Source organism: Rana temporaria, chromosome 3, assembly GCF_905171775.1.
Source record: "Rana temporaria chromosome 3, aRanTem1.1, whole genome shotgun sequence".
Taxonomy (NCBI): domain Eukaryota; kingdom Metazoa; phylum Chordata; class Amphibia; order Anura; family Ranidae; genus Rana; species Rana temporaria.
Genome location: NC_053491.1, coordinates 94,054,136 through 94,070,368, shown reverse-complemented (window position 1 = coordinate 94,070,368; position 16,233 = coordinate 94,054,136). Strand labels below are relative to the sequence as shown.

Genomic DNA, 16,233 nt, shown 5'->3' with positions numbered 1-16,233 from the left:
AATTTTAAATATTAAATGAAACAACAGGCTAATGCCACCAATCCCTCAGGGACCAATGCAGGCAGTACCCTGTGTTCCCAGATAGAGAATCAGCTGTGACTTACCATGGCAATCCTGTGGTCCAACCAACTGAGAACAGATGTTAGGAACCAAGCCCGATCCAGGTCTTTAGCCACTTGATCAGGTGTGGTTTGGATATGATCCCCCCCAAGGTGAAGCTGAGGAGTCACCAATCCGGAAAGCTGCAAGATGAAAGCCACAGTGGCTATGTAGCAGCTAACTCGCTAGAAGAGTTTTGATGAAAAATGAAGAAAGGAAAAGTAAAATAACAACAGTAGAAGGTTTACAAGATGTCTGTTTCTCTAAGGACACTAGCAAAAAACGGAGGCTAGCTACAAGTGGAAGGGGTTATGTTTGGGCTGCCTTACAGCTTTGTTTGCCAGTGTATGCTCACCTGAGGGGAGTTGCATAATCCAATGGTCCAAGACTCTGTGTCCTGTAATGTGTGATTAAGAAAGACAACCGAAGCTGGCCATAGATGGATCAAAATTTGGCCAGTTCAGCAGGAACCAGCCGAATTTCGAACCATTTATGGCCAGGTTGGTTGTACTGAACGCAATCTAGTACTGCTGTTAGCATAGGACTTCAAGGTGCCATTAGTATAGTGCAGGATTGACTTTAGGTCAGCTAAGCTTCAATATATTTACAAATATTAGAGTGCTTTCACACTCGCAACGCCCCGGCGTCGACGGTAAAGCACCGCTAAAAATTTTTAGCGGCGATTTACCGTCGTTTTTGCGGTGCTTTTCGACCACTAGCGGTCGAAAAGGGGTTAAAAGCGCCCGCAGTGGCACTTTGCCAGTGGTTCGGCGCCGCCACCCATTGATTTCAATGGGAAGGGGTGCTTTAGGAGTGGTGAGTTCACCGCTCCTAAATCGCTGCAAAGAAGCTGCTGGCAGGACCTTTCTTGACGTCTTACCAGCGCAGCGCCCCAGTGTGAAAGCACTTGGGCTTTCACGCTGGGTTTGCAGCTGAGGCTTTTTTTAGGCACTTTACATGCGCTATTTTTAGTGCTAAAGCGCCTGAAAAAAGCCTCCAGTGTGAAAGGGGGTCTTATGCCGCGTACACACAACCGTTTTTCGGGTTCAAAAAAATTACATTTTTTTGAATGTCATTAAAAACGATTGTGTGTGGGCTTCAGAGCATTTTTCGAGTTCTAAAAAATGGGAATTTTTTTTTTTCAAACATGCTCTATTTTTTCACAACGTTTTTAACATTGTCATTTTTAAGGTTGTAAAAAATGGTCGTGTGTGGGCTTTATTGACGTGAAAAATCCACGCCTGCTAAGAAGGAAGTTATGAGACGGGAGCGCTCGTTCTGGTAAAACTACCATTCGTAATGGAGTAAGCACATTCATCACGCTGTAACAGACAGAAAATCGCAAATCGTCTTTTACTAACACAAAATCAGCTAAAGCAGCCCAAAGGGTGGCGTCATCCACATGGAACTTCCCCTTTATAGTGCCGTCGTACGTGTTGTACGTCACCGCGCTTTGCTAGAGCATTTTTTTTCATGATCGTGTGTAGGCAAGGCCGTTTTAATGAGCGGGTTGAAAAAAACGTTGTTTTTCTAGACCCTTAAAAACGTCATTTTTTAGAACCCGAAAAACGGCCGTTTGTACGCGGCATTAGAGTTTATGAAATCGGGACAATCTTGTCAAATTTCACCTATTTCAACTTTCCTCAATATCTGTGTGCATATTTGTCTAGTCTGCAGAGAATCAAATAACACTTGAATCATGACTGCCTAGGTCAGTGATGGTGAACCTTGGCACCCCAGATGTTTTGGAACTACATTTCCCATGATGCTCTTGCACTCTGCAGTGTAGTTGAGCATCATGGGAAATGTAGTTCCAAAACATCTGGGGTGCCAGGTTCACCATCACTGGCCTAGGTAAATAAATTGCATGATTCACTGTTGACTGGTCAAATTTTTATACAAATATTAAGCCAAATCTTGTGCAATTCCTCAGAAAAAGCTCAAATTTACATCATATTGTATGTAGAGCTCTCCAACTCTATTAACCACTTCCTGCTGGCCGTACAAATATATACGGCCGCAGTGTGGATGGCAATTGCCGGGAGGCCGTCTATATACGGCCTCCGGCCTCCAGCCACTGGGGGGCGCGCGCGTGCCCGACGCATCACTGATGTCCGCCGGGCACCCGCTATCGGCGGTTACACAGACAAGGACGTGGATCTGTGTGTGTAAACACACAGATCCACGTCCTGTCAGGGAGAGAGGAGACCAATCTGTGTCCCTTGTACATAGGGACACAGATCGGTCACCTCCCCCAGTCAGTCCCCTTCCCCCACAGTTAGAAACACTATGCAGGGTACACATTTAACCCCTTCCTCACCCCCTAGTGTTAACCCCTTCCCTGCCAGTCACATTTATACAGTAATTAGTGCATATTTATAGCACTAATCGCAGTATAAATGTGAATGGTGCCAAAAATGTTTCAAAAGTGTCCAATGTGTTCGTCATAATGTCGCAATCCCAATAAAAATCACAGATCGCCGTCATTACTAGTAAAAAAATAATAATAAAAAAATAATAATAATTCTGTCCCCCATTTTGTATAACTTTTGCGCAAACCTAGGCGCTTTTTGCGTTTTTTTTTTTTTTTTTACTAAAAATATGTAGAATACGTATCGGCCTAGACTGAGAAAAAAAAATTGGGATATTTATTATAGCAGCAAGTAAAAAATATTGATTTTTTTTTCAAAATTGTCGCTCTTTTTTTGTTTATAGCGCAGAAAATAAAAACCGCAGAGGTGATCAAATACCACCAAAAGAAAGCTCTACTTGTGGGGAAAAAAGGACGTCAATTTTGTTTGGGAGCCACGTCGCACGACTGCGCAATTGTCAGTTAAAGCGATGCAGTGCCGGAAGCTGAAATTTCACCTGGGCAGGAGGGGGGGTATATGTGCCCAGTAAGCAAGTGGTTAAAAACAAAAAAAAATATTGGTTAGAGTTGCGTTATAATGGAACCCAGGATTTTGCCCTTGCAGCAGCTGCCTGGCACTGAGTACTGTTCAATCCCCCAAGTTTACAAGGACCTGTAAGATATTTTAAAACCAAAACCTATAAACCTATACAAGGCTCTCTTCACAGTAGTGGGCCAGATTCAGGAACATCAGCGGATCTTTGGTCCGGCGCAGTGCATCTTTTTTACACTGCGCCGGAGCAGCGCAGAGAGGCATGCTAGTGATTCAGGAAACTTTTTTCCTGTCTCTTGCCCCGGCGTGGCGGATTTTACACGGCGTAAGGCGGCGTAGCGCGGCATAAGGCGGGGTAGAATAAAATGGGTGGCTCCCTATGCTAATGAAGCGGGGAGCGTGGCGCAGGGGTCACGCCGGGGCGCATCTTAGACCGCACATACTCAGTGACATCCAGGGGTAAATGCCCCAATCTGCACATGCTCAGAACTGCGCCCCGGCGTGATCCCTGAGCTCCGCCGACCCACTACCAAAGCCCAGTCCATGAATCAGCCCAGACTTCCGCCCTGCAGGTGCAAATGTACTGAAGCTTTTTTTTTCCAAGCTAGGTGGTTTGCATTGTGGTGGGGCAGTTATGGCTGATGAGGAATCCTCAGGTGGGCGGATGACCAATTTCAGCCCAGAGGAGAGGGCTGTAATTATTGAGGGCCTCTCCCAACATGGGGACCGCCTCTATGTGTTGTCCAGCAAGTGTTGTTGCTCAGGTCGTTTGTAACGCTGCTGCTTTAGCTGCTCTCCAGCTGACCTCTGCAAGTTTGGTGTAAAGTTACCCCTGCTTTATAAAGGGTAACTTTCCGCTGCAAACCAGAGTTACACGCACCGGGAGTAGCCTGCGCCGGCAATTCGTAATTTGCTGAATCGGACCAACTCCCTCATTTGCATATTTAAAATAGAAAAACCAGGGCCGCGCTAGTTCAGACCAGCGTAAATGGGCGCCCACGCCGCACCGGCGTGGAAAGGTCCAAACGAAAAAAAAAAATCTACGTTACGGCGTAATATTGTTTGCTGAATACGGCGCGGAGATACGCCGGCGCAAATTGGCATTTACGCCGCGCATCTCAGTCTACACCGGCAGAAATTGTTCCTGAATCTACCCCACTGTTAGGTAGATTCAGTAAGAGTTAGGCCGGCTTATCAGTAGATAAGCCGGCCTAACTCAGAATCTACGCCGACTTATGTTTAAGTGTATGCTCAAACAGAGATACGCTTAAACATATCTAAGATACGACGGCTTGCGATGTCCTATCTTAGATTGCAATATTTCGGATGGCCGCTAGGTGGCGCTTCCATTGTGGTCGGTGTAGAATATGCAAATGAGTAGATACGCCGATTCATGAACGTACGCCCGGCCGACGCAGTACTTTTACGCCGTTTACGTTAGAGATAGGCCGCTTAAAGTTAGAGCTTAGCCCTACACGGAATAGTAATGTTAAGTATGGCCGCCGTTCCCGCGTCGAAATTCGCGATTTTTACGTCGTTTGCGTAAGACGTCCGTGAATCGGGATTTACGTCGTTTACGTCCACGTCAAAATCAATAGGCCCGTGCGGCGTACTTAGCCGCAATGCACACTGGGAAATGTAGGCACCCGGCGCATGCGCAGTTCGAAAAAAACGTAAAAAACTATTAACATAAAACATGCCCCCCTCAAACACATTTGAATTAGGCGCCCTTACGCCCACCGCTTTAGGCTACGCCGCCGTAACTTAGCAGGCAAGTACATTGTGAATCATGTACTTGTCTCGCTAACTTACAGCGGCGTAGCTTAAATTCCTTAAGCTACGCCGCCGCAAAGTTGCGTCAATGTTCTGAATCTATACCAGTCTACAAAAAAGTGATTTTTATGCATACATTGTGGATAATTTGACTCTATTGCCAATCATGCCTTCAACCCAACAGAATAATATCCATGCAGAAAACTATTGGCTGGGGAAGTTGGCAACAGCCCACGGACATGACAGTTACCAGTAGAGGTCTACAATGATCCCTCTATGCAAATAATATGCACAGTGACAATCCAATCCTTCCAGGCCAGAGATAAGACAAGCACTGTAGCACAAATATTTGCTGTATTACACATCTAATGTTAGCAATGTACTATATATCGTGTAGAGAGCACCTGAATGGCTTTCCTAGTCTGGACCTTACTCGTCCCTATAAGCACGCAAACAGATGATCGTTTCACAAGACAAGACGTGTGGGAAGCCTCTGTGATCTTGTAAAATAAGCTTGGGGATTATCTGTGGTCTGCTGGCTTTTCAAGCACATGCAAACCCTTTTCCAAACAGCGATAAGTCTGTGCAATTTGTGCAGCAGTCCTCTCCTACCTCCGTTTCTTTTGGGCGCAGGCATCATCCGTATACCAATAATGTTCGATTTTCGTTTACCTATAAGCAAAATAGCAATTTGCTGCTAATACTCTATCTCTACAATGCATACAGCTGTCTCCCTTGATACCGTGCGTATATTCCTCCCTCTTCCTCCATTGCATGGTGATATGTGCTGCAATCTCCATATTCTGTTCTTTCTCAGTAAACTCTGCTATTATTCTACTGTATATCATCAATTTCTCATCTATTCTTGATGTTATGTTTAAGTAGGTCCCATTCCCATAGTACCGGAATATGTGTGGCCATCTTTCCTAATCCCTTTTCTTAGACACAGCTTTTTTTTTTTTTGATGTTCCTTTAGAAAGCATTCATCCACCTACTCTTCAGGTCTCACGGGTCATTTGGTGGAATGGGGGGTCAATAATGCAGCTGAAGTGTAGCTACATGAGATGAATGCAGACGGCAGGCCAGAGATGCACAAAGGCTACATGGGTTCTCTGGACGACTGCTGAATGCTAACATGAGTGGGGGAGAATATGGGGTGTATGGCAGGGGAGGACTGACCATTAAGGCTCTCGGGCACTGCCGAGGGCCCCATGCCACTAGGGGGACCCATTAAGGTTGCCAGGCTCAGTAAAACCAGGGACAGTATGTAAAAATCTGTGTTTTTTTTTACATCTGTCCCTGATATGTCTGAAACCGACATGCTTTTGATTTAAAAATCCTGAGATTTTAGTTGCCCCGGCTCTGCACTGCCTCCTAGCCATCTGTAAGCCCAATCTTCTATTGCCCGGGGGCCCCATCAGGGTTGCCAGGCTCAATAAAACCAGGGACAGTATGTAAAAATCTGTGTTTTTTTTTTACATCTGTCCCTGATATGTCCGAAACCGACATGCTTTTGATATGAAAATCCTGAGATTTTAGCTGCCCCGGCTCTGCACTGCCTCCTAGCGTGGTGGCCATCTGTAAGCCCAGGGGCCCCATAATATTCTATTGCCTGGGGGGCCCCATGAGTTGTCAGTCCACCCCTGAGTAAGAAGATGGGGAGGGTGATAGATAGAGGAGCTGGAAGGAATATATGGGGTATTAGGGCATGTTTGCTTCAAAGATACACCTGGATACTAATAATGTGCAGTACAAAAAGAATAAACACAACAGCAAAGATAAAGAGGTCCAAAAGCATCATATAGAAGTAGCCTAAATAAATAGATGTAAGCCAGCATGCAGTGAAATGATGGAATTCTCCTAGCACCGGCAGACTATAAAGCTGTACATACAGATGCTCACAAGCCTAGAAATACATGTATCCTTCTCAGACAGCACTAGTTAGACTAGCACGACTGGCTGCGTAGACAGAGACATCGATATCAAATGAATAGATAGATGATATCTGTACCTGGCCTTCATTTTTCGCTGCTGCGAGACGCCTTTTCTCTTTTCCATCTCCATGCAAAGGATAATGTTGAAAGTCCTTAATACAATTCTCTCTGCATCCAGGCGATAACATGCATCACACACAGGTTGGCACAGGCTAATCACAGGTAAAGGACCAATCTTACAGACACAATGACATCGTTATCCGGCGCAGAACTCAGCGCACATACAAAAAAGAAAAAGACCGCTTCACGAGCACCGGGCAAGGACACATAGGAACTCAAGACGCTCAAGGCGCACAAGGACATCCACTGATACTCAGCAAGGAAAAAAAAAGAGAGGAATACGGAAAAAAAAATCCAGAGGTGGATCTGCAGCTAGAACAGTAATATGACAATGTATGCACACACACACGCTACACGATCTATACAGCAGAGATGGCAAAAACGAAGAAGAAGAAGAAAAAGGAGGGAGAGGCACCGGGGAAACCAAATCACAGTGAAAAGGGTGAGAGAGCAGGCAAAACACACAGGGTAAGGGAGAAGAAGGGAGAGGAGAGGAGGGACAAACACATAGAGAATCAGAGAGAACAGGGAGGAGAATGGAGAGAAGTGGGGAGAGGGAGAGGAGAGGAGGGACGAGCACAATAAGCTGGAGAGAAGCTGAGAGCAATGACTCTGCTACTTAGACCTATATATTTATACGGTGCAATATTCAAAAAGGTTGCTGGGCTTCAAAGCCCTCGTATTCACACTAAAAAAAAAACGCACATACGGATTGACAGCTGCTCTGGCTATTGATGTAGTCAGTGAGATAACTAGGCTGCCCACTACTACAAATAAAGAGATAATTACCCTGCCCACCTCTGTATGCTGACATACTGTACAGCTGGCTGTTAACAGATAACTGTACCACCCTGAGCTGCCCACTGATGTGTTGCCATGCTCCTTCTCTCTTTTGCAAAATAATCGGTCATGCATTGTATACTGGGGCTGCAGTGTACCCAGCTCTGTGTGAAATACGAGTGTTATCCTGTCCAGCTGATATATTGAGAGATGGCCTGGTCCCTTAGTTTAATGAGCCATCTTATTGCCTGAATTACGGCGCTGTACATTTCTATATCATCCCAGAGCGCCGTCCACTGCTCTATACTGGGCGTCCATACAACTGGGATGTGAGAGATGTGATGACAGTGCAGTATATCCAATAAATTGTAGATTAGTTTAACCACTTGCTTACTGGGCACATAAACCCCCTTCGTTCCCAGGCGAAATTTCAGCTTAAAGCACTGCGTCGCTTTAACTGACATTTGCGCGGTCGTGCGACGTGGCACCCAAACAAAATTGACGTCCTTTTTTCCCCACAAATAGAGCTTTATTTTGGTGGTATTTGATCACCTCTGCGGTTTTTATTTTTTGCGCTATAAACAAAAAAAGAGCGTCAATTTATATATTTTTTACTTGTTGCTATAATAAATATCCCAATTTTTTTTTAAATATTTTTTTTCTCAGTTAACCACTTACCCCCCGGACCATATTGCTGCCCAAAGACCAGAGTACTTTTTGCGATTCGGGACTCTGTCGCTTTAACAGACAATTGCGCGGTCGTGCGATGTGGCTCCCAAACAAAATTGGCGTCCTTTTTTTCCCACAAATAGAGCTTTCTTTTGGTGGTATTTGATCACCTCTGCGGTTTTTAGTTTTTGCGCTATAAACAAAAATAGAGCGACGATTTTGAAAAAAATGAATATTTTTTACATTTTGCTGTAATAAATATCCCCCAAAAATATATAAAAAAACATTTTTTTTCCTCAGTTTAGGCCGATACGTTTTCTTCTACATATTTTTCGTAAAAAAAAATCGCAATAAGCATTTATTGATTGGTTTGCGCAAAAGTTATAGCGTTTACAAAATAGGGGGTAGTTTTATGTCATTTTTATTATATTTTTTTTACTAGTAATGGCGGCGATCAGCGTTTTTTTTTTTCGGTACTGCGACATTATGGCGGACACTTCGGACACTTTTGACACATTTTTGGGACCATTGGCATTTTTATAGCGATCAGTGCTATAAAAATGCATTGGATTACTATAAAAATGCCACTGGCAGTGAAGGGGTTAACACTAGTGGCGGCTGGGAGAGAGGACGTCATATTACGTGCTCTCGCCCAGCAGAGCCACCTTGTGGACGTATTTCGACGGTGCGCCGTCGGCAAGTGGTTAAGGCCGATACGCATTTTTCAACATATTTTTGTAAAAAAAAAAAAAATCGCAATAAGCGACTGGTTTGCGCAAAAGTTATAGCGCCTACAAAATAGGGGACAGAATTATGATTTTTTTTTATTATTTTTTTTTTTTACTAGTAATGGCGGCGATCTGCAATTTTTATTGGGACTGCGATATTGCGACGGACGTATCGGACACTTTGGACACAAATTTGGCGCCATTCACATTTATACAGCGATCAGTGCTATAAAAATGCACTAATTACTGTATAAATGTGACTGGCAGTGAAGGGGTTAACACTAGGGGGTGAGGAAGGGGTTAAATGTGTATCCTAGGTGTGTTCTAACTGTGTGGGGGGTGACTGGGGGAGGTGACCGATGCTGTGTCTCTATGTACAAGAGACACAGATCGGTCTCCTCTCCTCTGACAGCACGTGGAGCTCTGTGTTTACACACAGAGCTCCACGTCCCTGCTGTCTCACCGACGATCGCGTGTACCCGGCACATCGCGGCCGCCAGGTACACGCATCGCGTCCCCAGCTATGCGCCGGGACAGTGATTACCCGCTGCGTGCCCCCCAGTGGCGCGTGCGGGTAATGCTTTCAAATGACGTCCAGTTGGCACCTGAGAGCCGCGCTGTTGACGTCTTTTGTCAATAGCGCGGGTCTCAAGTGGTTAATTATCTGAATATTTATTTACTTAGATGGCTAGATTCAGGTAGATGGGCGCATCTTTGAGGCGGCGTAGCGTATCGTATTTACACTACGCCGCCGTAAGTCAGAGAGGCAAGTGCTGTATTCACAAAGCACTTGCCTCCTAAGTTACGGCGGCGTAGCGTGAATGGTCCGGCGTAAGCGCGCCTAATTCAAATGAGGATGAGGGGGGCGTGTTTTATGTAAATTACTCGTGACCCGACGTGATTGACGTTTTTTTATGAACGGCGCATGCGCCGTCCGTGGACATATCCCAGTGTGTATTGCTCCAAAGTATGCCGCAAGGACGTATTGGTTTCGACTGGAACGTAAATGACGTCCAGCCCCATTCACGGACGAGTTACGCAAACGACGTAAATTTTTCAAATTTCGACGCGGGAACGACGGCCATACTTAACATTGACTAGTCCAGCTATTTGTTCGACTGACTTTACGCCGGGAATCGCCTTACGTAAATGGCGTATCTTTACTGCGACGGGCAAGCATACATTTGTGAATCGGCGTATCTCGCTGATTTACGCATTCTAAGCGTAAATCAGCGTTCACGCCCCTAGCGGCTGGCAGAACTAGACAGCTAAGATACGACGGCGCAGGCGGTCGTATCTTAGCTAGGTTTAAGTGTATCTCAGTTTGAGCATACACTTAAACATACGACGGCTTAGATTCCGAGTTACGACGGCGTATCTACTGATACGCCGGCGTAACTCTTTGTGAATCTAGCCAAGAGTGTGCTATGGAAATGGTTGTATGTATGTCTGGCTTAGATTTAGACCTTTTGGCCTGGATTCACGTAGCACTTACGCTGGCGTATCTCGAGATACGCCGCGTAAGTGTCAATGTGCGCCGTCGTATCTATGCGCCTGACTTTGTAAGCAAGATACGCCTGTAAATAGGCTTCATCCGACCGACGTAAGTTTCCTACGCCGCCGTATCGTGGGCGCATATTTACGCTGGCTGCAAGGGGCGCTCCCGTTGATTTACGATTCGAATATGCAAATGAGTGAGATATGCCGATTCACAAACGTACTTGCGCCCGGCGCATTAATATACGCGGTTTACGTAAGTGGTACGTCCGGCATAAAGTTAAGCCTCATAAAGCAGGTGTAAGTCATGTTAAGGTATGGACCAGGGAACAGCCGTCGTATTTTACGTTGTTTACGTAGTAGTACGTGAATAGGGCTGGGCGTAGGTTACGTTTACGTAGTAGGCAGTGATTCGACCTATCTTAGGCGTTCGTTCCGACGTGATCCTGAGCATGCGCCGTTCGCTCAGCCCATCATTTGCATGGGGTCACGGTTCATTTAAATGGATCACGCCCACTTCCACCTACTTTGAATTAGGCCGGCTTACGCCTACGAATTTACGTTACGCCGGCGCAACGTTGGGAGCATTTCCTTTGTGAATACTGTGCTCACGGCTCTGCGCAGCGTCGGCGTACCATATATTCGATACGCTACGCCCGCATAAAGATGCTCCGAGCTATGTGAATCTGGGCCATAGATTTTAAGCTCTCCTGAGCAGGACCCTCTAAATCAGTGGTCTCAAAGTACCGGCCCGCGGGCCATTTGCGGCCCGCGGACCAGTTATAAATGGCCCTCAGGCAGGGTGGAAGTGGGGGAGCAAAGAGTTAAAAAAAAAAAAAAAAAAAATTTTTTTTTTTTTGTGAGCTGGTGCTATCTGGTGGTGAGCCGTTGGTATTACAAGTTATTACCACCAGATGTGAGCTGGCGCCATCTGGTGGTGGCCGTTGGTATTACAAGTTAAGCATTACAAGTTAAACAGCAATTCTAATGTCATTTTACACTATTTTCACTGCCATCTTCTTCCCTCTAATTAGAACCCCCAAACATTATATATATTTTTTATCCTAACACCCTAGAGAATAAAATTGCGATCGTTGCAATACTTTCTGTTACACCGTATTTGCGCAGCGGTCTTAGAAGCGCACTTTTTTGGGAAAAAATTACACTTTTTTTCATTAAAAAATAAGACAACAGTAAAGTTATCCCCATTTTTTTTTTAATATTATGAAAGATAATGTTACGCCGAGTAAATTCATACCCAACATGTCACACTTTAAAATTGCGTCCGCTTGTGGAATGCCGACAAACTTTTTTACCCTTTAAAATCTTCATAGGCGACGTTTAAAAAAATCTACAGGTTGCATGTTTTAAGTTACAGAGGAGGTCTAGTGCTAGAATTATTGCTCTCTTTCTACCAACCGCAGCGATACCTCACATGTGTGGTTTGAACACCGTTTACATATGCGGGCGCTGCTCGCGTATGTGTTCGCTTCTGCGCGCAAGCCCGTTGGGACGGGGTGCGTTTTCTGGCTCCTAACTTTTTTAGCTGGCTCCTAGATTCCAAGCAAATTTGTCAAACCCTGCCTTACACCAGTGCAGGTGGTAATAATGCGCTCGCTGACACCAGTGCTGTTGTTTTTGAAGTTTGAAAGTTTGCATGCGGCCCCCCATGGCATATGAAAACTTGTCTTGTGGCCCTCAGGTAATTTGAGACCCCTGCTCTAAATCTTCTTGTAACTGTACTGTCTCCCTTAATTTTGTAAAGTGCTGGGCAAACTGTTGGCGTTATGTAACTCCTCAATAATAAAAAATAGTAATAGCAGCACATTTATTAGCTGTAATTCATTTAAAGAAACACTTCATGAAAAAATATATAGAATGCCAATGTTGACTGCCTTCTGAAAATACTAGTTGCCGGGATATCATGCTGATTCTTTGAATACAATATTTTCACAAGCAAGGTTCCAAGATTTAATTCAATACATACCGTATATACTCGAGTATAAGCCGACCCGTGTATAAGCCGAGGACCTAATTTTACCACAAAAAAAACTGGGAAAATGTCTTGACTCCAGTATAAGCCGAGGGTGAGAATGCAGCAGCTACTGTAAGCGGAAAAAAGGGTCAACAATGCCAATTTGCAGCCTGACCTCACTGTGCCCATTTTGCTGTCTGACCTCACTGTGCCCATTGCAGCCTGACCTCAATGTGCCCATTTTGCTGTCTGACCTCACTGTGCCCATTGCAGCCTGACCTCACTGTGCCCATTGCAGCCTGACCTCACTGTGCCCATTGCAGCCGGATCTGGTACGCGGCATCTCTGTCTGAATGTTTATCAACGGCTGAAAATCTTTTGGATGATATTGTTGGATGAATTTTTTCTTTGTGATTACACCTAATCAACATCAGCTGCAGTGGACACTATTTTTGTTTAATACCACCTGCACGTTTATCCGTGGGATTTACTAAATGTTATTTACATTTATGCATTTGCATATATTTTTTACACTTTATAACAGGACACATTGTTTGTTTGTTTATTTTGGTTGCGCATGTTTTACCTATTTTTGACCCATTGCAGCCTGACCTCACCATGCCCATTGCAGAATCCGATCTGTGTACCCAAGTCTGTGACATAGACGGCGGCCGTGCAGTTTAAAAAAAATCACGCTCCTACTTGTGCTGTTCTGTGATAGGCGGAACACTCGGTTTCCCAGCAAACACTGTGTTCAGTGTTCCGCCTATCAAGATCGCCAGATCAAAGTTGTACCTGAATATTATGCAATGTAACAGTTGTCCATTATCACTGGTCAAAGCCAAAGTCATATCCAAATTGCACCCATCCAAAGTTGCACTCCAAAGTCGGCACAACTGTGTGAATGGAGCCTCAGGCTCCATTGATCCCCGCTGATCAGGCGATCCGTCTCCGCTCACTGTGCGGGGACGGACCTGTCAGAGCTCCGGTCTCCTCTATGGGGGATCAGATGAAAATGGACCACCTGTTCATTTTCATCTGATCCGCCAGATGGATGGAAAATAGGGTTTCCATCCGTCTGAATTTTGTGGATCGGATGTCAGCGGACATGTCACCGCTGACATCCGTCGCTCCATAGACCTGCATGGATCGTGCGTTCAGGTCTGCATAAAAAACTGACAGCAGGACCTGTACAGTCCGCCTGTGTGAAAGGGGCCTTACTGGCCGGATCACCAGGTGCAACTGCAATATATTACGTTTATGTTTTTGCCTTTAATACTGCTTTAACCTCGCCATACACTATACAATCTGACTGCACAATCTCCATATCATTTCTTTTAGTTTTTAACAAAACTATGTAATAGGAGGACAAACTTATACAATCTATTCAAATAGTATCAAACCAGGCAGGCCCTTGCACAACATAGCTGATGCCGGTAGTAGGGTGACCACATTTCCAAACTACAATTCAGGGACACCGCCCCTTCCCAAAAATCAGTTTGTGCTGTAACGAATCACAGCACAGTAATTGGACACAAGAGGCAGTATTTATGATTTCTCCAATCACAAGCAGGGGGCGGGGACTGTGCTCATCCAGGCATTCCCGGCCAGGACAAGTACTGTCAGTGAGTAAAGCAGTGATGTGGCAGCCTTTTTTTGGGAACATTAGTTTGGCTTGGGGGGTGGCTGTGTCAGTTTTATTCTGGGACACTGTATTGTCCTGGAATGAAGGTGCCCGGGACAGACCTGCAAAATGCGGGACTGTCCCGGGGCAATCCGGGACACGTGGTCACCTTAGCCCAGTGATGGTGAACCTTGGCACCCCAGATGTTTTGGAACTACATTTCCCATGATGATCAACTACACTGCAGAGTGCAAGAGCATCATGGGAAATGTAGTTCCAAATCCTCTGGGGTGCCAAGGTTCGCCATCACTGCCCTAGCCGGTAGATCTAAAGGATGAAATACAATGACATTGTATAGTATATACATAGGCGTGCACACATAGGGTGTAAGGTGTGCCTGGGCACACCCTAATCACCCTGTACTGTGCAGATTCCCCCTGCTGCCTGGCTGCAGAGAAAGGGACTGGGGAATCTCTGTCCTCAGTCCCTTTCTCTGTCTCAAAAGTTAGACATCAGGGGTCTGTTTAGACCACTGATATTTCACCAAAGCCCCCCAACAGGGCTCCTAAAATATATATATATATATATATATATATATATATATATATATATATATATATATATATATATATATATATATATATATATATATATATATATATATTTAAAAAAAATAAAAAAATAAATAAAATAGTAAAAAAAAAATAATAATAATACAAATAAAGACCCTGGGCTAGATTCACATAGATTAGCGGATCTTTAGATCCGCGTAATCTATGTGATTTACGATCCGCCGGTGCAATTTTTCGAGGCCGGTGCAGTATTCACAAAGCACTTACCTCGAAAATTGCACCGTCGGATCGTAACTCCCCCGGCGGAATTCAAATTCCGCGGCTAGGGGGAGTGTACAATTTAAATCAGGCGCGTTCCCGCGCCGATTTAACTGCGCATGCGCCACCGGCGAAATTTCCCAGTGCGCATGCTCCAAATGACGTCGCTAGGATGTCATTGTTATCGGCGGCTACGTAAATTCCGGCCATCCGTATTCCCGATCGACTTACGCAAACAACGTAAATCTCGGCGCGGGAACGCTGGCCATACTTAACATTAGCTACCCCGCATATAGCAGGGGTAACTATCCGCCGGAAAAAGCCGAACGCAAACGACGTAAAAAAAAAGCGACGGGCGGGCGTTCGGTCTTGAATCGGCGGTTCTCCTCATTTGCATATCCGACGCGTAAAAAACAGCGACGACACCTAGCGGCCGGCGGTAGATTGCAGCCTAAGATCCGACGGTGTAAGTCACTTACACCAGTCGGATCTAAGGGAGATCTATGCGGAACTGATTCTTATGAATCAGTCGCATAGATCCGACCGTCGGATCTCAGAGATCGGATCTCAGGAGATCCGCCGTCGTATCTCTTCATGAATCTGGCCCACTGACACCAATCTCTGCCCTGCTGACAAAGCCCTACTGACTTGCCCACTGCCATATATGGTATATTACACACGCATGTGTGTTTGAGCTTTGGTGTGCACACCCTAATGCCATAGGCTGCGCACACCTATGAGTATATAGATGTACTTGCAGCAACAATGATTAAAATATGACAACCTAGTAGCCTATATCTATTGGAATCTATAATGTACTGATTTCTGTAGAGTAAATTCAGTTTGGTTTCACTAAGGTATTAGCCCTCTTTAAATTTAATAGGGTAATGTCTGTGAACTATGCTTGCATAGTCTTTAAACGGGTAACTCCAGAGGGAGATATCATGGTAAAAGGGCTAGCAGTTACGACAAGTACAGTAAACCACATGACATGATGCTAAGTAGCCATACATAATTAGTGATGTATGAAACGGCTATGCTATCCAGACACAGTACATGTATAACCGCTACCATACCTGGGACAGCCATATAATTGTTCTGCCTATTACCGTATGTGCAACAGATGGACATTCTGCCAGGCTCAATGTCTTGTTTCATAACTGTATTGTGAGCTGTGCTAGGCATCTACAATGAGCAGCAACCGTGCCATGCAGCAGCGTAGAGTGAATGATAACTAGGCTTCCCAATACATAACAGGGCAAGGCAACTGAGCTGTTCAGTGCTGTGTAATGAGACATAAC

The 16,233-nt window shown here is 45.1% G+C and overlaps 1 protein-coding gene across 3 annotated transcripts in view; it reads right to left on the bottom strand.

Annotated features, from left to right (window-relative positions):
* Nucleotides 1-16,233, bottom strand: part of LINGO1 (leucine rich repeat and Ig domain containing 1) — a 619,539-nt gene that overhangs the window by 48,508 nt on the left and 554,798 nt on the right. Inside the window, exon 1 of one of the 3 annotated variants that reach the window (XM_040342990.1) lies at nt 6,787-7,345. The exons of the other annotated variants lie outside the window; for them this stretch is intronic. Within the exon in view, the coding sequence (XP_040198924.1) occupies nt 6,787-6,897 (111 nt within the window). The 5' untranslated portion in view covers nt 6,898-7,345. Of the gene's footprint in view, nt 1-6,786; nt 7,346-16,233 lie in introns of those variants that run through there. 3 annotated transcript variants of the gene reach the window in all.